The sequence below is a fragment of the Leptosomus discolor genome, chromosome 2 (genome assembly GCF_034619465.1).
Source record: "Leptosomus discolor isolate bLepDis1 chromosome 2, bLepDis1.hap2, whole genome shotgun sequence".
In the NCBI taxonomy this organism is placed as follows: domain Eukaryota; kingdom Metazoa; phylum Chordata; class Aves; order Leptosomiformes; family Leptosomidae; genus Leptosomus; species Leptosomus discolor.
In genome coordinates, this window is record NC_141392.1 from 22148222 (window position 1) to 22170113 (window position 21892).

The 21892-nt window shown below is 49.6% G+C and overlaps 2 protein-coding genes across 6 annotated transcripts in view; one reads left to right on the top strand and one right to left on the bottom strand.

Annotated features, from left to right (window-relative positions):
• RRBP1 (ribosome binding protein 1) overlaps nucleotides 1-4435 on the top strand; it is a 28359-nt gene extending 23924 nt beyond the window's left edge. For 2 of the 5 annotated variants that reach the window (XM_009955970.2, XM_086460729.1), the window contains exons 18-23: nucleotides 445-528; nucleotides 1839-1931; nucleotides 2809-2892; nucleotides 3370-3468; nucleotides 3970-4113; nucleotides 4397-4435. In XM_009955970.2, the coding sequence (XP_009954272.1) occupies nucleotides 445-528; nucleotides 1839-1931; nucleotides 2809-2892; nucleotides 3370-3468; nucleotides 3970-4113; nucleotides 4397-4435 (543 nt within the window). The remainder of the gene's footprint in view (nucleotides 1-444; nucleotides 529-1838; nucleotides 1932-2808; nucleotides 2893-3369; nucleotides 3469-3969; nucleotides 4114-4396) is intronic. The other 3 variants (XM_086460730.1, XM_086460731.1, XM_086460732.1) reach the window with 2 other exon arrangements.
• A 5129-nt stretch (nucleotides 4436-9564) lies between these two features.
• Nucleotides 9565-21529, bottom strand: DSTN (destrin, actin depolymerizing factor). The gene is made up of 4 exons (XM_086460733.1): nucleotides 21488-21529; nucleotides 12520-12827; nucleotides 12210-12286; nucleotides 9565-10914 (listed from the first exon to the last, which is right to left on the bottom strand). Exons 1-4 carry the CDS (start codon nucleotides 21488-21490, stop codon nucleotides 10805-10807), a joined length of 498 nt encoding a protein of 165 aa, XP_086316859.1. The 5' UTR covers nucleotides 21491-21529; the 3' UTR covers nucleotides 9565-10804.
• Nucleotides 21530-21892: the final 363 nt, after the last annotated feature.

Genomic DNA, 21892 nt, shown 5'->3' on the forward strand with positions numbered 1-21892 from the left:
TAAGTGCGGTGGCTGTTACCTTCTTAAACACTTCTTTCTTCTAAGCCAGACTCACCACCTGTCTGTATTTTGGGGATTTGGGGAGTGCCCCAGGGATCTGCAGCTTTGCAAAGCAGGAGAAAACAGATGGAGGTATTTGCTCCAGTCTGTGTTGTAGACACCTAAAGTCAGGAGATCTGTTGACAAGGTGATGGGACAGGGAGATCTGTATGGAGATGCTGTCCACTGGTCCTCAGTGGCCTGTGGGATTTCTGTGGCTCAGGTGAGACAGAGCTGTCTCATGGACATCTCTCTGAGCAGGCATCAGCAGGCAGGTTAGCAAGTGATGCCATCATGACCTCTCCGGGAAGATGTTGCATCCTAAAAATGCTTCCTTAGGCCAAAGGGCTCCAAACCCAAGTGCATAAATGGACTTTTTTCTTTCTTTTTGTTCCTCCTCATCAGTTGAGGCAGCTCTTGTCAGAGTCCCAGGAGCAGCTGGAGGCAGCAAAGATGGAAACACAGAAGCAGAGCAAGGAGCTGGCCCTGGTAAGGGGGGACCCCTGGAGCTGCCCTGCTGGGACCTCGCTGCTCTGCCTGGGTTTGCAGACCCAGCTGTCGGGCTGGCATCCTCCCCGTGGGTTCAGGGAGGGGAAGAAGGTACAGCCAGCGCAAGGGGAAATCAGGTGCTGCCAGGCACGAGACTGATCCAGCTTTCAGAGGGGATGTTTGAGACCCAGGAGGAGATTCTTGTTTGCCTGCCTTTCCTCCTGTGATGGGGGTGGGAAGGAAGGGAGAGCAGCAAGGCTTGCTTGTCGCAGAAAAACCAAGCTGCCCCACCACTGGACACTGGTTAACCCAACACAACCCTGGGGCAGGGGTTTGAGTGCTTTAAGTATTCATCCATCCAGCTCCAGATGAGAGGACTGAGGCTTTGCAGCCTGTGTGTAGGGGTCGCTTGTGGCGATTAAGGATGGGGCTAGGTTTCTGCAGGTAAGTGAGGGAGAGGACTGGGATACAGGGCCAGGAGAGCTAACAGACCTGCCAAAACCATGAGGGTTTTTGTTCTTAAATCCATTCTTTGATTGTGAGAAGCTCATGAGATTGTTTTTAAAATCCTCAGCGGTGCTGCTGGCTTGCAGAGCCGCTCAGAGCCGAGCGAGCCAGGAGTACAGTTTCCCTTGGGTGCTATGGGTCTTCCCAGCCTTACAGCCACTACCATCCAGCTCACCAATGCAGCCCCTTGCTCTCAAGGGAACGTGGCATGGGGTCATCGTTAGCCTTAATCTCATTAGGTGGGCAGGTGGTCGTAAGCGTTGAACACATTCATGTTCATCCAGCAACCTTCCCTTTCTTCTGGCCAAGGCACGCTCTTAGCTTGCAGCTTGACTGCTGGTGCTGCTGTGATGCAGGATGAAGCTCTGGTAGATGGAGTGGGAGGGAGTTAAATCAGTGCATGGGTGTGGTGGTGTTCAGGTACCTGCTTCTGCAGCCATCCCAGCTGTGATTGATGGCAAAATGGGACCTGCCCCCCTGCCTCAATTGCTTTTATTTAACACCTCAACTATGTTACTGCAAACCCTCAGCAGTGGCTTTAAACAAAGGTGCTGAGTGATCAAAGGAGAGCAAACGAGGTGGGAGCATGGACTTTGCACCCCTAGGAGCTGTCGTGCCTCAAGCTGCCCAGGCTAGGTACCACTGTCTTGTATCTAGCAGAAACAGAGGTGGTTTCCCAAACATTTCACATTCATGTGCAAGCAAAAAAGCCAGCAAACTTTATCTATAGGTCCTTGTGGGTCTTGTAATGGCTGTGGTGTGGGGATGTGTAACTGAGCTGGGCTTGCTGGTCCTCCTTCCAGGTCAGGCAGCAGCTGAGTGAGATGAAGAGCCACGTACAGGATGGAGAAGTAGTGGGGTTACAAGCTGACCCAAGCGAGCCTGCGCCCCTCGAGGTTAGGGTGGTGAGACCACTGCCCATGGAGGCACTGGCCCTTAACCATGTCCCTTGTCCTGTCTCACCATCTCTAACCGCATGGAGAACCACACGTGGCTTTGCTCAGGGCTATCGTGGCTGTGTCGTCTCCTGTCCTGTGTGTTGGGGGGAAGCCAGCCCCCTGTCCCTTAAACCATGCATCCTATTCCCACTGGGAACACATTACCAGATGGCTTTCACCAGTCTGTTCCCCTTGGGAGCCCTCCATCACGACATCAGGCTGGTAGGATTTTGGGGGAGGCATGCAGGGGATGCTGAAAGCCCTTGGGCCAACATTGCCACACAATGATGCCCTGTTGCGTTCAGGGCTTGGGTCTCCTCGGAGGAAGGGGACACCCTGACAGAGCTGTGCCGGGATCCCTTCCCAGCCGGTGGGGATTAGGATTACAGAGGCTCCGTAAACCTTGCTGGAGCCGGGCTGAGGGCATTAGCAGCGGCTGCTCCCTTTCCGGCTACCACCACCGGTGGTGGTGCTGCCATGATCCGGGCTCTGTCTCTCCTTTAATCCTGTTAAGTGTGGAGCCTTCTCCTGGGCACGGGGACCTGCTAGGCATGTCTTCCACTATGGGGTGTCTGTCTCTCATCCCAAGTCCCAGCTGGCGCTGCCTGAGGAGCAGGCAAAATTTGTCAATGCAAAGCCAAGCCCTGGGCTCGCCTTCAGCATCCTCCTGGCTTCTGTGTGGAGAGGGAATGCTGCTACCTGTGGCCCTTTGGTACCCTGAGGAAAGCTGCAGTTTTCATTTCTTCTGTCTAGCCCAGCTTTCTTGGCAATGTCCCCGCGCTTGGGCCTTTTTTAAAATTTTATTTCTGGGTGTTTTCCCCTTTTCTCAACACAGTTGAAAACCCAGCTGGAGCAAAATGAAACGCTGGTGGAGAAGGAGCAAGTGCTGCGGCAAAAGCTGGCACTGGAGCTGGAGGAGGTAGGTGCAGGCAAGAAGGATACAAGGGTTTGCAAAGCCTTTATGGATTCTTGGCTGCTAATGAAGCCCAAGAATTAATTTGAAGGTTTTTCCCCATCCTTGTCCACATCTCAGACATTGCTGCATTCCCTCAGACATCTGAAGAACTTCCTGCAGCAGTTGTGCTAAAGCCACGTGGCATTGCTGGCCCCTCAAATTGCTCCTCTCTCAGTCCCCCCATGTTTTTTGCCAGCTCTTTCCCTGAGGGTTAAGGGCTTTAGCTGGGCTCCATGGTGCTTCTGGTGAGAAATGCCATATTCCTGGTGGAAGCTGGATCAGCAAAAGCAATGCATTGCATTTGGCACCCAACCATCCGGCAGCGGCTGTATAACCTAACTTCACCACAGGCAGACCCACTGGGCACCAGGGGCTGTACGGGGCAGGAGGTGCCTGCTGCTGTTAGCTCGTGTGCTTATTGAGTGTGTATCCCTCTTCCAGGCCCAGAGCTCAGCATGCAGTTTGCAAGCAGAGCTGGAAAAGCTGAGACTGGCTGAAAATGCAGCAGCTTCAGACATGGAAGAGGCCCAGCATCTCAAGGTGATTTGGCTGCCCTGCTCTCATGCAAGACAGCAAAAGCTGTGTCCAAGCAGGACTGAGACCATGATTTGTCATTCTTGGGGATGGTGGGGCAAGGCAGATGATTCCCCTGTAGGTAGCTCCCTGCCCGGGGCTGGCTGTGAGCTCCAACATGGCTGAAGGACAGTGGGGTGCAAGTGACAGCCACTTCATCCATGTTGGCCAAGGAAAGGGTGAGGCTCTGAGCAAACGCTCTCACAGGCTGGGCTTTTGATGGATTGGGAAACCGTGTTGCTTCCTTGAGGTCTGAGCCCATGGCATCTCTGGGGAGCCAAGGTGAGCTGTAGCTGGTGGGATGATGCCTGGCCCCTCCGGTGAGGAAAGAGCTGGGTGCTTCTCTGGCTTGTGGCCACTGAGGTGGCTCAGTGCAGACCCAAGGTGACCTGAGGTGTTTTGGATGGGGAAGGTCACCAGAAGGCAAAGGGAGGCTCAGGCAGATGCCTTCTTTTGACTCCCGTGTAGGAAAGACTTGAAAAAGAAAAAAAATTAACAAAGGACCTGGGCCAGGCAGCAACCAAACTACAGGAGCTACTGAAGGTTACCCAGGACCAACTGGCCAAAGAGAGAGAAACGGTGAAGAAGTTGAAAGAACAGCTTCAGGAAACGGTACTTGTGGTGGCCATGGCCATCCCTCTCCTTGACACCAGCGGAGGCTGGGGGGAAGCGCACGTCAGGCAGTGGTTTAAAACCGGAGGCAAGGTGGCACTTGCTGCCAGAAACCATCTGGGTGGCTTTTGGGAAGTCCTGGGACCACACAAGATAGTGGTCATGGTTCTCCCTGCCCAGAAGGCAGGACCTGGCCCATCTGTGAAATGTGTTGATGCTTGAGCTGCCGTGAGAATAAGGTTCAGACCCAGCTGTGTAACCCACCTCTGTTTTCCTTCTCCAGGGGGAAGAGGACAGTTCGAAGGAAGGGACTTCAGTTTGATGAGTCTGTGACCTAGACCTTACTGTTCAACTTACCAAAATGCCTTACACATTCCTAAAAATAAAAATATATGCTGAATTTACTGTAGATAAAAGATACAAGCCATTAGTGACCCAAAACCTAGTTTTGAAACTTTTAAAAAAAAGTACAAAAACCCCAACCAGTAAACACTGCAGGCATACGTTTGTAAGAAAACCTTCATACTGTTTTATACAGCCGTTTGTTCCCCAGGGAGCCACTCCAGCCGCGTCAGGGTGGGCATCAGGGCTTCACCCTCCTGTTGTGGCAGAAGCTACGAATGTGTGAAAAGGGAAGACTGTGTTTGTACATCAACCGGTGCAATTCTTATTATATATTTTTTCTCTTTTTTTTTTTTTTTTTTTTGAGTGAAAGAAGTGTGAAAGTAAGACCCACCATGGAAGGAAGCCTCTCTTTGATGGGTGGCTCTTGGCACGTATCCTTTTGTGTATTTCTGGGTGTCGATGCAATTAAAATGACGTAGTGAAAAGAGCTTGTCCTTGCTTTTTCTGTTTGGCTGGGTTTTTTGGTTTTTTGTTTTTTGTTTTTTTTTTTTTAAAGTTTTCCGGCCCGGCAGCTCTTTGGGGTCACTGAAGGAGGACCCTGCTTTGGCCGGCAGCAAATCCTTTATTCTCCCCGCAACTTGCTGTGCTGCAAGAGCCTTCCCCCTCTGTTTTTTCCTCCAATATCAGCAAAGCAGAGGAACGTTCCCTTCCAGCTCCGCGTTTCCACGCCGGCGCTGCCGGCCGAGCTCCCCGCACGGGGCGGGCGCTCCCCGGTCGCCGGGGCCGGGGGGTGTCGCGGCGGCGGGGCCGGCTGCTCCCTGCCGCCCCTCCTGGCTGCCGAAACCTCGGCGCTCCCCTCGGGTATGTCCGAGGTGATGGTCCTCGGGCGCTGCCGGGCTCTTCAGCCCTTCCCTTCTTGGGGCTTTCCTTTTTATTTGGGGGGGGGTTTCCTCTCCCCTCCCCCTTTTCTTTTTCTTTGTTTTTTCTTCTTTTTTTTCCCTTTTTTTTTTTTTTTTTTGTTTTCCCCAAGCCGGTTTCTTAGGAAATGGCAGAGGCCACGTGACGGCTTGGTGCCTGTCTCCCCACAATAAAGCTGCTGAGCCCGGCGCTGACATCAGCGGGATTTGAGAGAAGGGGGGCAAAAAACGCCCCCAAAGCGCTCGGTCCCTCCGGGGGGTGCGAGGCGCCAAGGCTGGGAAGGGGGATGAGGGACAGACCCGCCTCCATTTTGTTCCCGGGGAAGGCGGTGTGCGCTCAACTGCTGTGTTGGGCACCAAAGATTCCATGCAGGCAGGACTGGGCGGACGTGTGTCCTGTCCACCCCTGGCACTGTGGCTTTTGGGGCCGTGATGGTGAAGGGGTGTGCAAATCATGGGGGGGGGGGGGGGGGGGGGGGGGGGGGGGGGAGGCGCGGGGAAATGGGACCCATCTTTGACCAAGCAAGAAAAGGGGGTCCTGCTGAATTCTGGGCAAGGAAATGGCAAGCTGCGAGCCACCCCAACCCAACCTGCCTCCCACCCTCGTCCGAAAGCACCCCTTAATTTGGTGCTTCCTGGGGCTTTGCTGACTGAGGCTGAGCAAGGGCAGCTGCACCTAAAAGTCGGGGCACACATCAGTGCTGAGCCCATCAACGCTCATTGCAAAAATGGGCTAAGCCAAAAGCAGGAGGGCCAAACCCCACCACCCCCCCCAATCCCCCTCCCCAGATTTGCTGGGTGGCTCGGTGGCACCCCTCCATTGCTCGCTGCCTGCAGTACCTTGCAGGATGAAGCTCACACAGCTGGCGGGAGGGTGCTGGCCCCCCCAGCCCCTTGCATGGCAGCTGAGACCCCCACAAACTCGTTGCAAGTCCTGCTGCTGCTGCCCACCACCTCCAGCCCTGTTCTATGAGGGCTGCTTCATGCAGATCGGCGGCAGATCTGTCTCCCCACGATGGAGAGACAATCTCGGTAAGCAGACCTTTTCCCCACAGCCATGATTAGCCTTCGGTTTCTCTTGCTGGACTTTGTGGCACATGTGGAGGACCTCATGAACCAAGGACCGCTGGCAACCTCAATACTGTCAGCATCACCTCTTGCTGTCACCTTTTGGCTTTTAAGAAAGAGCCTCAAATTGAGGGAACGCCTGGAGATACGCCGAAGTGAGCTGTTGAGCATATCAGCGGGGCTGTCACCCCCAGAGAGCTGTCGGTGGGAGGGGCCCCAGAGCAGCAGGTGCAGTGAAGTGATGCAATCCTTTGGTTTTTCAGTTTTTTGCTTTTGCAACACTGATTTCCTTCATTGTGAGCTCTTGTGCAAAACAGAGTGGATACCCAAGTGTTAACACACGAGCAGTAACAAAGCCCCCAAAACAGCCAACATAAGGAGGGTGGCCGGTGTCCCAAGTGTGCTATGGGGCAGGGAGGCGCTGATGTGGCTCTAAAAGCTGCGCAAGAGCAGATTCGGTGTCCCCAGCATGGTGGGATGTGGTGCCCTTCCAGGACACATCGCCGAGCTGGATGTTTCAGGAAAAAAAAAAAGAGAAGCTGATCTTGTTAAGCAAAGCGGAAAAAAACATATCTCTTTGGGGAAAGACATTTGTCTTAATTTTTGATACCTGGAGTGGTACCGCTGGAATTTTCACTTCCCTCGGCACTGTAGTTGAAGGGGAAGGACATCCCAAGGGGCTAGGAGAAACCCAAGCCTTGCCCATCGGCATGCAGGGTTGAGGACTGGCCAGCCTCTGCTCTCCCAGGAGCTGGTGGGACTGTGCAATGTGCACGCTCACTGGGTGGCGTGGGCTTCGCTGAGGGTTATGTCCTTTCCTCCAGGCAGGCCACACTGTCAGCTTGTTACTTGTCAGCCCGTGGCTGAGTCAGGGTAGTATAATCGATTGGCAGCCGGGCACCAGGGTGCTGCAGGCAGGTACTTTATTGATTAAGATCAACCAATCGCTCAGCTGGGGTGATTTTGGATGGGAAAGCTGGATCCTTCTGCTGATTCCAGCCATGGCTGCCGTTACCTTTCAGCCTGGGTACGTGGGCTTATCAAGCTTAGACACTCAAGTTCACCTTTGCTGAGCAGGTAAATTATGTTTATATTAACTGCTGCTCACACTCAGGCCTCAGTTACCAGTCTCCAACTCCCATCCTCATCTTCTCCCTAGAGCAATGGACAAAAATGCCTTTTGGGAAACCCTTGCCTACACATGGACTTGAAGTGGTTTCTAGCAGCTCTGCTCTTGCTCTGCAGCCAAGCTGCACGACCTGGGCTGCAGTCCTGCGGAGCTTGAGTGGCTCTGAGCTGTGTTTATCATCTGAACCCCTTCACCTTTTTCTTCATGTAGTCCTGTTAGAAAGTAATTTCTCCCCCCAGCAACCAGCCAAGCTATAGAAAGCATTCCTCATTTTTTCTCTCCCTGCTTGCCTTGCCTTTTCACAAGGTCTGAGTGATTTGGGCAAAACCTTAACTGAAAGGATTTGAAACAGTCACAAGAGGAAACATCTTCCCGTGCTTTTCAGCCCCTCCAACTGCAGGACAATCAGCCTTGGGAGGCGGTAAAGTCTGGCCCACTAACTCCATGAGGCGGACAAGCCTGAAGCATTATAGCTCTGAAGGTTAAGAATTACTGCCAGCCCTGGAGTGCAGTAGTCATCTTCCAGAGAGGCCAGTATAATACCTCAGGACTTGCTGTGAGGGTCCCAAAAGCAGCCAAAGCCTCTTAGATCAGCTTAAATTGTGGGACCACACCTAGCTAAGGCCCAAAGTGACACCTCAGACCTCTTATCCCTCAAAGTCCTGGGATTAAGGCACTTTGTACTCAAGTCCCTGATCTGAAGTCTTTCACATTGTGAGAAGTGCCCTCCAACCTCCCAGGTCTCACATCCTTCCACCTTTGCAAGGTCTGCTGCTCACTTTTCTGACCAAAGAAGGAAACCCCAGGCAGAAGTCCACCATGGCGTCACCTGGGCTCTATATCTCTTTGAAGATGCCTGGAGTCTGGAGGTGCTAGGTATCACTGTATCTTGGCTGGGTGTTCCCCTTGTTTGCCAGGCAGCACCACTCCCGCTGCGTCACTCCAGTTTCCTTATCTCAACCTGGACTTTGGACAGAAACCAGTACTGCAGACACCGAGGCAAGGAGCTGTTTATGAGGATGATTACCCACTTGGGCAAGCTCAGAGCTGACTGAAACACAGGCTAAAAGCACCATCAGGAACCAGGTTGGTTCGCTTTTCTCCAAATCAGAAAGCTTCACTCCAGTGGATCTCTTTGCCATTGGAAAACCTTGTGCTCTCAACCCTGTGACCCACGTGGGTGCCAAGTTAGAGCAAGCAGTCAATGCCTGCCTTTAATTAAAGGTTTTAACCATGCAGCACAGCCAGAGAGGGCACATGCCAAGTTAGGTAATGAACCATTATTTCCCTGGCCCCGCAGATAAACCAGCGCAGCACACAGCTCTGCTGAGAAGCTGCGGGGACACTACAGCTTTCTGTCCCTGCACATCTGGCAAGACCTCACAGAGGAAGGGGCAGCCTGTAACCGCCTGGGCTTCATCGGGCTGGCCAGAGAAAGCTCCCTCAGTTCTTACAGGGAAAGCAGCACAAAATAACTGACAATGTGCTGGGTTTCTCCTGCTCAGACTGCAGATATGAGGTATTTCCCAGGAAGGTCCCCAACCCACAGAAATTTGGGTCCAAAGCCTAAAAGGCAGAGACCGGGTGCTGTTAGGGAGCTAAAGCCTGCAGCAGGCTGGCAGTCACGCAGCTGTGAGAGCGGTGTAGGGCCAAGGAAGGTAGCACACTTCGGACACATGAACCTGCTCTCCCCCCCCTCCCCCAACTCCCTCCGCCTCCACCAGCTCTTCCTTCCAGCCTGCTTCCCCCCATCCTTTCTCCCCCGTGAGCAGCACAGGGCAGTAGCTGCAGAAGGCGTTACCAGCTCCCTAGCGCCCAGCTTACATAGGGCACCGGCCAGCATGCTCAGCCAGCAACACCGGCCCCACTACAGGAGGGCTAATCCAGAGGCTGGAGAGGAATCAGTCACTGACCCAGGGGAGGGAAACCCCATTTATTTAGGCTATTGGAATTTGGCACGCACAGAACATATCACAGTAACGCACTGGAGGCTAAGGGTTTTGGTTTTTTTTTTTTTCTTTTTCTCTACAGACATACAGGAAAACTCTATGCAACTCCCATGTACACATTACACAAAGGAAACAGCTTTAATCAACCACTGGTGAAACATGGAAGCTTGTAAGATCTCCGTAGCTGGCACAGGAATGTTCTCTACCCCCCATACAAAAGGCATTTCAGATCAAACTTTCTAGTAGGTGATATTTCCATGCATTTCTACAGAATTAAAGAAGTTAACAGACAAAAAGCCCAGATCAAGCCATATTAGTCAGGCTGATTGGTTCTACTAAGTTAAATCAATAGTAATTATAGACAAATGGACCAAATGACCAAAGACTGGGGCTGAGACTACCACTTTTTAAGAAGTGGTTCCTTCTCATTGTACTACCCATAACTGGAAAGCTCTGATATAAGAATCTGCATTTGTAAAAGCCTCAGAAGCATCCGATCAGCTAGTAAGTGTGTATTAGAGAAAATAAGGTAGTTCTAAATTAAACTATGTCAACAGAAAAGCAATTTTTATAGAATCACTCAGGCTGGAAGAGACCTCAAGACACTTCATAACAAGAAAACTGAACCTACAGAAAAAGTGAACCTTTAAATATTATTACTGCACTGTGAGTTTACAAGAGTGGATTAGGACTATTTCTCCAGAAAATGTGTCTATTTTATCTCTATTTAACTTCAGAATTAGCCTTTAATAGTACTGCTCTGCAACTGCAAGCACTAAGAATTTAACCCAGTTTTGGTGCCAACAGGTTGCTTTAGCCTAACTTTAACTACAGGTTCAAAGTTTTGTATTAAACAGTTACAGGGGAAAAGTTTTTGAGTTTGGCAATTTGGCCAGTAGCCTCAAAAAGACTGACTGAATTTTGCTTGTTGCAATTTAGAAAAGTAAGAACAGGAACCAGATTGTTCTCACCTCCCCCCCCCACCCCCTTTAATCCCATGATACACTGCTGCATTGGACCAAAATTTTTGGAGACCTTTAGTGTTAATCCATCAGGGACAGTATTGGGCTGAACAACCAATGCAAATATTAATACACCAAGATAAATCCTTAGATTTGATTTATTTAGGGTCATTTGTACATACGAGCTACATCTCCAAAATCTACTTTATTCTACAAGACAGCTTCCCTACAGTTAGTGAAACCCTTGCCTAGAATGGTTGCTTTACATAACCGATATATTAAAACATGGAATGCTTGTAGAGTTGTGGCACTGTATGACATCTACACGGGACTTCCTTCAAAAGCTACGACTAGGGAGCCTCCTAGCTTCTCAGCAATGCAAGCTCGGTTGAGGTCCTCTGGCCCATTTGCTTGGCATTCATGCTTTATGCCTAAAAAAAGAGGCAAAACACTCAATAATGCAGTATTTCCACATGCTAGTAATCAAAGAAACATACTTGGTAGTAATATTAGAAGAGGCAATCCGGTCACTCAAGCAGGTAAGTCCTGCCTTGGCTTAGGAATCTGGATGGGTTTTCCCCTGATATGTCACAGGAGACATCTGGCTACACACCAAACATCAACATAGAAGTATCAGAGAGAAAGTTTTCACTAGATCAGTGCTCAGGCTGTTAGCCTGCAATGGAAAGGTTATCTTATGAGCAAATCTCCTGTTTCTAGTGCTACCCTGGATATGGCAGGTGAGGGAGATACACACAAGCACACTAAGATGGCTGACTCAGCTCCTGCTGGCTCTAGACAGGTGGGTGAAAGAATGGTGAGAACCTGAGATGTAGAGACCACAAAGGCTTTGCTGGTCTAAGGAATCAACAGTGGTTTCTTTTTCTGAAGGGCAGGGAGCCCAACCCAAGCCTGTCTTATGTGGAAAAAAGCAGATTTTCTTCAGGGTTTCTTTTTTCTCTTTTTTTCAACTTCCATATGTGCAGCACACAACAGTCTCTCTGGGTAGTGCTAATCCACTGGCAGATTGTCCTGTGAAGGCTGGCACTGCTGCACAATAATTCCGTCACTCTTGCACGCTGCAAGATTTTGGCCCAGCACAGCATGAGGAATTGCAGGAGAGGGCAGTGCTATCTGGCTACAAGCCATCGTAATGACCGACTTAGCGTGAAATTTCTGAATGCTGCAGCAAGGTGTCTACTCCTTGGTTAATGGTGCCTGACAGGCTGAACAGAGCTTTGTTTCTCCACTTGGAGATGCAATGGCTTTTAAAATAAGCAATCACAACCACATCTCTAAATCAAGTGAATTGTTAATTACTGCTACTACAGCACAGTAAGTTTCTAAGATTGTGTATTTCAACAGACACAGGGCCGAAAGTCCTCTGCCACAGGGGCAGCTCTGCACAAAATCCAGCTCTGTGTTATGAATCTAACGGTTTCTAGCCATACAGGGTGCAGATGTGCTGCTCTGTACAGTACAGCTATGGTGTCACACATTGTAAAGCCTGCTCTTGTCCTGAGCACAGTTCTAGTGCCCCTAAAATTCAGAGTCGGACAGTGCAAGTTTTCGCCAGAAGTCATTTTAGCTCTGTCACAGGGCATTTCACCTGTGAAGTTCTCATCTTTCACTAGTATCTCAAAAAAAACCAAACCCCAAACCAAGTAGCCAACGGTTAAGCCTCGCTGTGTAAGCATTCTGGGAGCACGCCGTTTGCATTACGTACCTTGAAACTTCTTTTTGATTGCATCCTTGGAGCTTGCGTAGATCATCTTACTTTTGAGAGGTGCTTGTTCTGGTGCCCTAGTGGGATACATCAAAAAGAGTGCAATTAGTGATATTTATTACCCAGCATAGGCAGAAGCAGTATCCTACCAATTATGAACGAGTGAAATGTCTCTCGGCTCAGAACACAGGCATCAGGCTGTCTGGCTCACTTCAAGCCTGCCATCTTGCCCGCCTACAAATGCTCAGAGACCTCACCCACAGTGCTTGGACTGCATGTCAGGAATCAGTGAGTTGGGAAGACTGCTTACCACAAGAAAAACATCAGCTCTTCTTTTTTGGATTCCTTGGTCTCAAAGCTTGCATCATACAAGGCATAACGGCAATCCTTCTCGGGAAGCATCTGCACAAAGTGCTTGAAAGGGTCGGTAACTGTCACACCGACATCTCCCACCAGAATCTCTTTGCCTTCTTCCACAATAATGCACTTTTTGTCTGGACTGAGGCAGAAGATGACAGCCTTCTTCCTCTTCTTAATTTCCTCAGGCGTAGAACACTTCCGCACTTTCATGTCATAGAAGATACGGCATACCTCATCAGCAACTTGTACTCCAGATGCCTGCAAAGACAGAAGCAAAGACCTTCAGGGCTATCACTGCAAATTTTCACAACTACGTTACTGCACTGCCTTAAATCTGAGGCTGGAAGACAACCGATACTGGCAAGAGTCACCAGTGGCCCAAGAGCCTCATGAGAAAAGGCTGCTGGCCCTCTTTTTCCAGGCCAAGTAAGAAGTCTGGAGTCTTGATGCTGCCCACATCCAGCTGCCAAACCAAAACTATTCTGAAGAAGGCACAATCTTACTTATATTAGAACACTGTTTCGGGTAGTTTTACATGCATGTCCACCCCCTGTCCTCTGAGATTCAGTTGTGGCAGATCCTTTGGCATTAGAGCAGCTTAATTTTGTTACCCACTTCAGGCTGGCTAGACCATCAAGTCCACCAGGATCTTCTGTTCAAAGTTTCCTAGCATGCTTGCTAGCAGCTTTAGGAACAGAGGTAAAACATGGCCAAATTCCACACTTGTCACATGGATTTGGTTTAGAGATCAAGAGAGATGTAGTGGGGTACTGGGACTGTAAGTGGTACAGTTTTTAGCTGAACGAGCCAACTTTCAGGAGTTGCTTTGAATTCAGTGTTTTAAGGGCAGAAGTTGCAAGCCTAACAGTTAAAGTGTCTACTTGCCAGCAGTTCCTCCACCATTTTTAAAAGCAAGCTGTTTGCCTTCTCAACCTTCATCCCCCTCCCACCCACACAGCTGCCCCCCCCCGCCTTGAAGTCTGACAGGACATTCTAGTTACTTAGTGGTATCCCCCTGTGCTAGCTTTAATAGGAGGTGCAGATGCAGCACTACCAATCTAATGTTAAAGGCAGCTGCACAGAATAAAGAGGACAAGACCTAGCAAGAATGACAAGAGGCTGAACTGCATTTTCAGACTGCTGCTTTTTTGGGAATGAGACAAAAAAAAAAAAAAAAAAAGAGGTGGCAGGATAGAAACATTTGTATCTGAGTTTTATTCTCAAGACTGCAGTAAAGTTGGAGAGCTTAAAAGCAGCAATAGCAAATACTGCTAGTATGGGAAGCCATACTGGCCAGCGTGGAACGACACCATGGCCAGAGCCATAAAGACCAAACTGAAGCCTGTCCAACACTCATCTATCTGTTCAAAACGCTGCATGCAATATAAACAGTGAGATCCCTTTCTAACACTTCTTCCCCTGCTGGTTTTCAGTCTTCAAATGACATTCTCCTCAGATATGGCAATTCATAATCTCAGAAGGAAAACCGCCCTCCTCCCTCTGTGTAAACTGCCACATGTCACTGGTACAAGCACAGTCAGCAGAACTACACAGTCAGGTAAAGCACGATGTAAGATACAACAAATGAAAAAGACTAAGGGTTGCTCTTCATTTTGTTTTTCCTTAAGCTCAGCCCCGAAACATGTGCTTGATGGATTCATTATGGGGGTGACATTGTACCTTGTCAGAGTGGAAGTGTTCTGAAAAAAACATGTTCTTGGGTTTTTTTTTTTTTCTTTTTTTTCCTTTTAAAAGCCTTGACCAATGTTCACCGCAGAGGACCTCAGATGAGCCTGGATTCCCCTTTCTCTACTGCCATCTCTCTTTCTGTAACTTCTAATGGCTAGCATAGCTTTGCTAGTTAAGAGAGGTAGCACAGCTGGCAGAATCTATTACCATGGAGTCTGGCATCTAGATCTCCCAAATACTAGTCATGGCAATCTCATACAGTAGTGAATTAGAGACAGAACCTTTCCCTAGCATGAAGAACAGTGCTCTTTAGGGGTTTACTCAAACACAACAGGACCTCCCTCAAGATTTACAATGCATGCCTTGTCCATTAGGGGGAATCTATCCAGAACCCCTTGCACTTAACTTTGGGATAGGAGAACAGGGAATAAGTCACTGTGCCTCAGCTGCCTGGCAGGCATCCACCCTTCTGCGTATCTCCAATAAGGCAAGGAAAGCAAGCGGAGAAAGCCTATTCCAGGATCAATTTGAGCCAAAGTGCAAACATCAACTCAAAGCGACTCATTCCTATGTCACCTCCTCCAGACAGAGAGATTGTACTTTGTCAGAGTGTGGTTGAGAACTCACAAGGAATAAAGGTCTTTGTCCTCCCATCCCTGTGGCTGGTGTAGGCAAGAGCTCTCTGGGAACACTCTAAATAATACAAGGTTGCCCTAATAAAGCAAATAGCGCAGCGACTAGAACTATTGCATTATTCACTAAGGACAAATCCAGTGAACCCTTCTAACTCATGGCACCTCAGTAGCTAACAGCAGGTGCTAAGACTTGGTTTTTAGTCACAAAACCTCAAGATTTTAAGTCAAAAATGCTTAGAAAGCCTGAACTAGCATGGGAATGAGTCTAATAACACATAGAAGCAGTTCACATCACCTAGCTCTACCTTTGTCAATTCCTGATCTTTGCTCCAAGACCAAAACAACCAATTCCTCTGCACCAATTCCCGTTGCCAAGAAGTTAACTTGAAAGAAGAGGGTAGTGCTCAGCAGAGAGCCAGAAGCAAGCAGCAGCAAGGGAGCTGCAGGTTGATGCAAACTGAAGTCAAAAGCCTATGCTACTGGACAGCCAGAAATGTGTCTCTCAAGTCAGGAGACAAGTTGTTTCCTTATAAAGAAACTGTGCACTGCTGGCAAGTTCAGATTCCAAAAATGTTGAAAGTATTTAGTATGGAAACTCAAAATTCACCATTAAACAGCAGCTGATAACTGCGACTGAGCAGAAGCTGAAGGGTCAACAGTAAGAACTGGATTTTTTTAGCTTTCCAAAGCAAAAGGCTGTTAGTAGCTTTTGGTACTCCTTTTCACAGCTGCTGTACAACCCCTGGATTCATCATACAGGCTGACATTAGCAGCCATTATATTGCTAGGGACAATGCACATTGTGTCCATCTCAGAAAACCCTATAGCTGTGTCACAGTATGGATTGAAATGAACCCATAAACTCCCAGTGCAACTATTTGCTTCCAAGAAAAGGATCTACTTTTGTAACTGTAGGATTCCCTCTGCAACCCTGGGCTTGCACCAGCCACAACTGGCTTTGTAAACATACTTAAAAAGGAAAAAAAAACCCCAAACCCTAGGCAGCTTCTGTTGTAAGGTGGCTGCAATGGGATGACCATTAAGAGCACTGGAACAAGAAGAAACGTCGCCCTTGTAAATAGATGTCCTCAAATGACATTTTAACCATGTCTCTGCTGATTTGTCCAGAAGAATAGCTGGTGAGAAACCTCCGCCCTGCCAGTAATGACAGAATAAACGTTTATTTGTTAGTCTGGATTTTCTCTCTTCAGCCCAGTATCACTCTGCTCAGATGATTCAATAGCACATACATTATTATTTTGTGCATTCTGGCTGAATGCTTCAGGGCTACAAGAGCTAGCCTGGTTCTGTTCCTTTTTTCAGCACAAAAGCAGTTATCCAGCTCTGGACTGGTACATGAGCGGCTGTTCATCAAGCAGTACATGTTGCAGGTACTTGTGCGATACATGAGCATCAGCTGGTGATGTTTTGTTGCAGGGGACAGATCAAGCCTGTAAAACAGGCAACATCAACTTAAAACCACTCTCGGGACAGAACTGCAGAGCAAAGACTACACTCAAGCAGTCAGCTTGCTTCTATAAGTGTAAAGGAACTTAAAAGCAGGGCCTGTTAACCTCACTGAAACTAGGCAGGAGCAAGGAGGCAAGCCAACTAATTATGAGATGGGAAAATGATGCCAGTACAGCGTATTCAGGGAGACATTCAGGCAAGAATGGACAGAGTAAGTTTCTCTGAGGAAATCGGCAAAAGAATTAGTTCTCTCTGTGCAACTATTGCAAAAGTGGCATGTCTTGTGGGCAGCGTTACCTCGTACACTATTCTGGAGCACTTATACCAGTATCCCCATTGTATTTTCATATAGACTGCTGTAGGCACATGAGGTAATGGTTGCATTAAATGCCTTGTCAGCATGTGCTGCAGTAACACAGCAGCTCTTATTCCCTACACAAAGCCATCGTTCCTGCCTTAAGTGCAAAGCACTGCAGAAGTCTTGTGAGAGCAGAATGCCGTCCCTACACAGGGCAGCCCAAAGAGAGAGCCTTCTGTCTAGCACGCTTCCAACTGCAAGAGCTGTCCCCAGCTGCCTCCACTAATAACTTTCAATGTTTTGCCTCCATTGGCAAGCACTCTACAACTGAAATTTAATCTAAATGGGGGAAGACTGAAGAATAATCCAAAGCTTTCTCAAGAAAATCCCCATATACAGAAAGCCATTTCAGGAGTGAGACACATGCCAGACGCCTGATAAACTGGATTTGTAGCAAGCCTGCATTGAAATGCAACTTTGACGCAATGAAATTTGCCTTCTCTTTTGTTCAGAAGTGCTGTGAACTCCAGTATTTTCCTTGAATATTTGAAATATTTTACCTAAGAAAAGTCTTTGTTCCCTCAACTGTGAGACGGCCAAGAAGACTTTAAACTAATGTCTTAGTTTGCCTCAAGACAAGTTTGAATGACTAAATTTGTTTTTAAGCACCAATAATTTTACAGTGTGGGTTTTCTTCCCTGTGATCAGAACCTAAGAGCCCTCCATAGTGGTGCCTGTGCATGTGTTATCTACAGAGACATTTCAAGAACCAGTTCTTGACTTGTTTTGTTTGGGAACCATGCACACGCACTGTATACACCAGCATGGACTACCCACAGCTACTCAAGTGGAAACTTTTGCTTCTTGGAAAAGCATCATCAATTTTTTCCAGAATTTTACACCAAGAACTTATTGAAGTATGCCTTGTTTAACTGCAAAGGCAGACTTGAGAACATTGCGCTTTCATGTTTGCTAGTCACATTATCGTCATGTATTTGGTTCTTAGTTTCTTCAACAAACACCTTGTTTCCCCTCTGCTTGGTATACCATCCCTCCTATCTACCTTAAAAATCTCCTGCAACTGCCAGAACTGCCTGTGTAACCATGTGGCATTTCCATCTGACTCAGTAATGTGTCATAGCGCATCTCTGCGACAAATATTTTTTCAATTAAACCTCTTACCACCCAACTGTTCTGGAGAGCAGCTTTGCAAAGCTGTCCCTTACGTTGCCATGCAATACCCTGGGACATCACCGGCACTGAGACCTTGAAGGGAAAACTAAGCCAAGTTAGTTGTGAGAGCACCTAGCAGAGAGGGAAGGTCACATAGCCTGGCTGCAGCTGACAGACTGAGGAAAGATTTTTGCCAAATCAGGCCTCTGAAAAAGTGTCAGCTATGACCAACAAGCCGACTGAAAACGTGGCTGGTTAAAAATACAAGCATCTTAAATACAGCTTTGCTTTTAATCTGTTATTTGAGCACTCAAGAAAACCCATCTGATATTACCACTTGCACTTTACTGAATAGGAAAGGAGGCAATGCATGGAATGCCTAGTTTAACTTCACCCCAAGGACCAGCACCAGTGTGAGAACACCAGTGACCTCCCAAGTCCCAATAGGCCCACGCCCTCTACTACCTACAGCCAACCAGCCAGATACCTCCATTTACACCAGGCAGCCTATGCATCTTACGAGTCCAAAGCTTCAATTCAGATCTGGAACATGACAGGAAACATAACTAACTGCCTTTTTACTGCTGTTGTGTAAGAGGCCATTATTTGCACACCATAAACCAGCAAGAAGTACAGAGTAATTTGCATATCACTTGTAGGCAGATCTTGCCAGCTAGACTCAAGTTTTTTATTTTGCATTCTTTGGTCTCTTTGGAGGGGGGGGGGGGGAAGGAATCAACACTCCATTCAGCTTTTGTTTTTTCCCCTGTCAATAAGAAAGGTTATTGACAAGACAAGGAGAGACTAGTAAGAAAGCAATTACAAAAAAGGCCAGAAAAAAAGTCTCCCTTCAATTCCTGGAGGTCACTTCCTCAGCTTTCAGCCAAAGAGGAAATCATCACCTTCTTCAAGCTACCATGAAGTATAATGATATAATTATCAAGGTAGTTAGCACAAGCAATACCCGCAAAAGGCAATCCTAGCAGCACTGCTAGAAAACAGGAACTGTGGTAGCCACTGGTAGGGCAGAAGTTTTGAGTAGTACCCATTCCTGTGTTGAAATGCATGGTTTTTAAGGTAATATGGGCGTAAGCTGGTTCACAACAGAACTTGTGCAGGAAAGCAAAGCTTCTTAGAAACACATTGCACACAGAAATCAACTATCATGAGCGCAAGTGTCTAAGAATTTTCTTGTGGCCCTCCAGGCACCTACAGCAACCTAAAGCTTAAACCTCACCCTTAAAAACAGGCTTTGAAGGCCTGTTTTAGGCATCCCTGATACTCAGTACTGAAGTATCCTCCCTGGAGATTGCTGTGAATACTGAACAGTCAGGCGAGCGAAAGGCTCTGAATAGCTTTACATGCAAGTTCTGGCTGTCTGCAGGTTCTCCCGCATGAGATCGCTTAGGTCAGCCCTTGCTCCCAGCAGGAGCCTCTTGGTAGCGATATTCTGACAAGGCAAGCAGGAACATGCCAGACACCCACACTACCAATTGTCATGAGGCTGTCATCTTGTATATGAGGCATATGTACCTTGTAATTACACAGATTTGGGAATAGTATTGACTAACAACCAAGAAAAATAATTTGCACGGTCCTCCAAAGACCATGGGCTCATCTAATCCAGTAGCAAAGAAACTGAACCTTGTGGCAGGACACAAAAGCAGGAAATCCAATGCTCTTTTGATACCAAATGATGCCCTCCTGCTGGTATTACCGTACTTTGCCAGAAGGCCTGCACTGTTTGCCCAAAAGCAAGTTAATTTGCAGCAACTGGAAAGCATCTTAAAAAAGCCAACCCAGACCCTGTTCCAAAAAAGGAGATCACTACGAGAAATACTAGTTTTGACTGACTGGGGAATTCTCTGGTTCCTAAGCAAGATGAAGCCTGACACACTGAGTAGTCATTCTAAACTAGGTTTGCGTACTGCAGAGGTGGTAGCTAGCTTGTTCAGACAAGCCTATTTTAAACAAGAGCTGCAAGTCTCGCCAGACTTTTAGCAGCTTCGTCTGCAACTCCCATTAGCTCTGCTCCATGCTGCAGCCCAGCCATAGATGCTTCAACTCAGGTGTTAACGGAAGCAGGGAGATTAGTAGCACATCCTGTCTGCCAGGTCTATACAGACTAGAAGTTTATTTACTGGATATACCATATGTTCAAGAAAGTAATGGTAAATACCATAGGAAGGCCCCAATATGTAACCCCTCTACTAAAGGCAAACAACCAAGGCAAGTGTGTCAAAACATACAAATATTTGCCACTGGACATGTGCTTGTGCATGAATGAAGCATTAAAAGGACAGCAGTTAACACTGTATGAGCTAGTAATTTAAGTGAATTTGTCAGTCTCAGTAGCCTGAGTTAAATGGGGATGCAAGCTTTTAGGGTAGGCAAACCAAGCAGAAAATGAACCACCATGAAGCATAATAGCTACTTGGTCTATGATAGGAGTCCCTTAGCACTTTTTTGAAAGTCAGAGAAAATGGGCAAGTCAGTGTGTATCTTTAATACGCTTCTATGTTTCCTCTGTTTCCAGCATTCTATCATAGATAAAACGTTTCCAGCATTGTATCTTCTCTGTGCAGAGGCGCAAGACAAAAAATCTCCCAAGCCCTTGCGGCAAGTACCTTAAAATTTAAGCTTCTTCGAGCAGCCGCTGCAAAAACGTGTTTGGTACGACTAACGTTCTCCTTCCGCCGGTTTTGCTTCCCCCCTTTTGTCTGCTACCAGGACTGCTGACTCCAGCCGGGCCTGATTAAGGGCGGCCCGGCCCCGAGAGGCTGCGCACCGGGGACGGCGGAGCAAGGCCCCGACTGGCGGGAGGACGGGTGCTCGTCTCAGCCGCCCCGCGCCGCCGAGGAGCCGCCGCCGTTTTCTAGGCCAGGCCCGAAACCCCTCCGCTTTGGGGAAGATGGCTTCCGCCCGGGGCCGGCCGTCGGGGCGGATGCGGCTGAGGCCCCGCTTCCTCCCGAGCGCGGCAGCCCCCCGGCCCCGGGGGGAGGGCTCCCACTACCCCCACCCCACCCCGCGGCCTTTCTGCCAGACTGCGACCCAGTCCCCGCGCAAACCCTCGCGTTGGGGGGGTGAGCCTCCGCCCTCCCCCGCCCCCCCCCCCCCCCCCGGCCGCGCCCTGCGGCACGGGGAGGGGCCGCGCATCGCCCCGCGGCGGCCGCCGCCATCCCCTCCGCCCGCTCCCCCCTCCCCCCGGCTCTTCCCACCTCACTCGCTCTCCTCACCGCCCCCCCCCCCCCCCCCCCCCGCGGACGAAATGGACGCGCCTGCCCCCAGCGCCTGTGTGCGGCGCGGAACGTACCATCGCCTCACGGGGGGAGGACGAAGGGGAGAGGACAGTTCCATCGCCTCAAGGGGGGGAGTAACCTTCCGCCACCTCATGGCGGGATGGGGGCGGGGGGGGAACATATCCGCCGCCTCAAGTCAAAGGCGAACGGAAAGGACGGGAGAGAGGGAAGCAGAAGGAAAGAGGGGCCCGATACTATCGTGCCGCTGGCCAAGGCGGCGGCGCCGGCCGGTGGGCAGGCCGGGATGCGGCGGGCGGGCGCTACCAACGGCCACCCTCCCCCCTTTCCCCGGGGATGAAGGCGGAGGAGGGGGGAAGGGGAGAAGCCTAACGGCCCGCTCCCCCGGCTCCCTACCATGGTGTCGGCGGGGCGCGGCGGGCGGCGGAGCGCGGTGCGGCAGCAGCTGCTCCCCTCGGATGCTGGGCGCGGCGCGGGCTCCGGCAGCAGGAAGGGAAGCAGCGAGGGCGCGAGCCGGGCGGAAACGCTGCCGACGTCACGGCCGCCGTGCCCGGAGGAGGAAGCGGTTGCTATGGTGGGAGCCCTGCGTGGCAACGCCCCGGACCCCTCCTCCCCCCGCCCCACCCGGCTTTGCGCGCACGCGCGTGGCCGTCCGCACCCGGGGGGGAGGGGGAGGGTAACCCACGCACCCACAAGTGCCCCCCCCCCCATCCTGGTCGAGGAGTTGAGCTGCCCAATCACAGGGGGAGCCCGCCGGCTGATTGACGGCGGTCACGCGCCGGCCGTCCAATAGCGACGTCC

Excerpts from the sequence above, each read along its gene's own strand:
- DSTN (XM_086460733.1), bottom strand. Across the intron at positions 12,287-12,519 it reads GAGCTGATGTTTTTCTTGTG|GGCACCAGAACAAGCACCTC; the intron begins GTAAGCAGTCTT and ends GTATCCCACTAG. Across the intron at positions 10,915-12,209 it reads AATCAAAAAGAAGTTTCAAG|GCATAAAGCATGAATGCCAA; the intron begins GTACGTAATGCA and ends CTCTTTTTTTAG.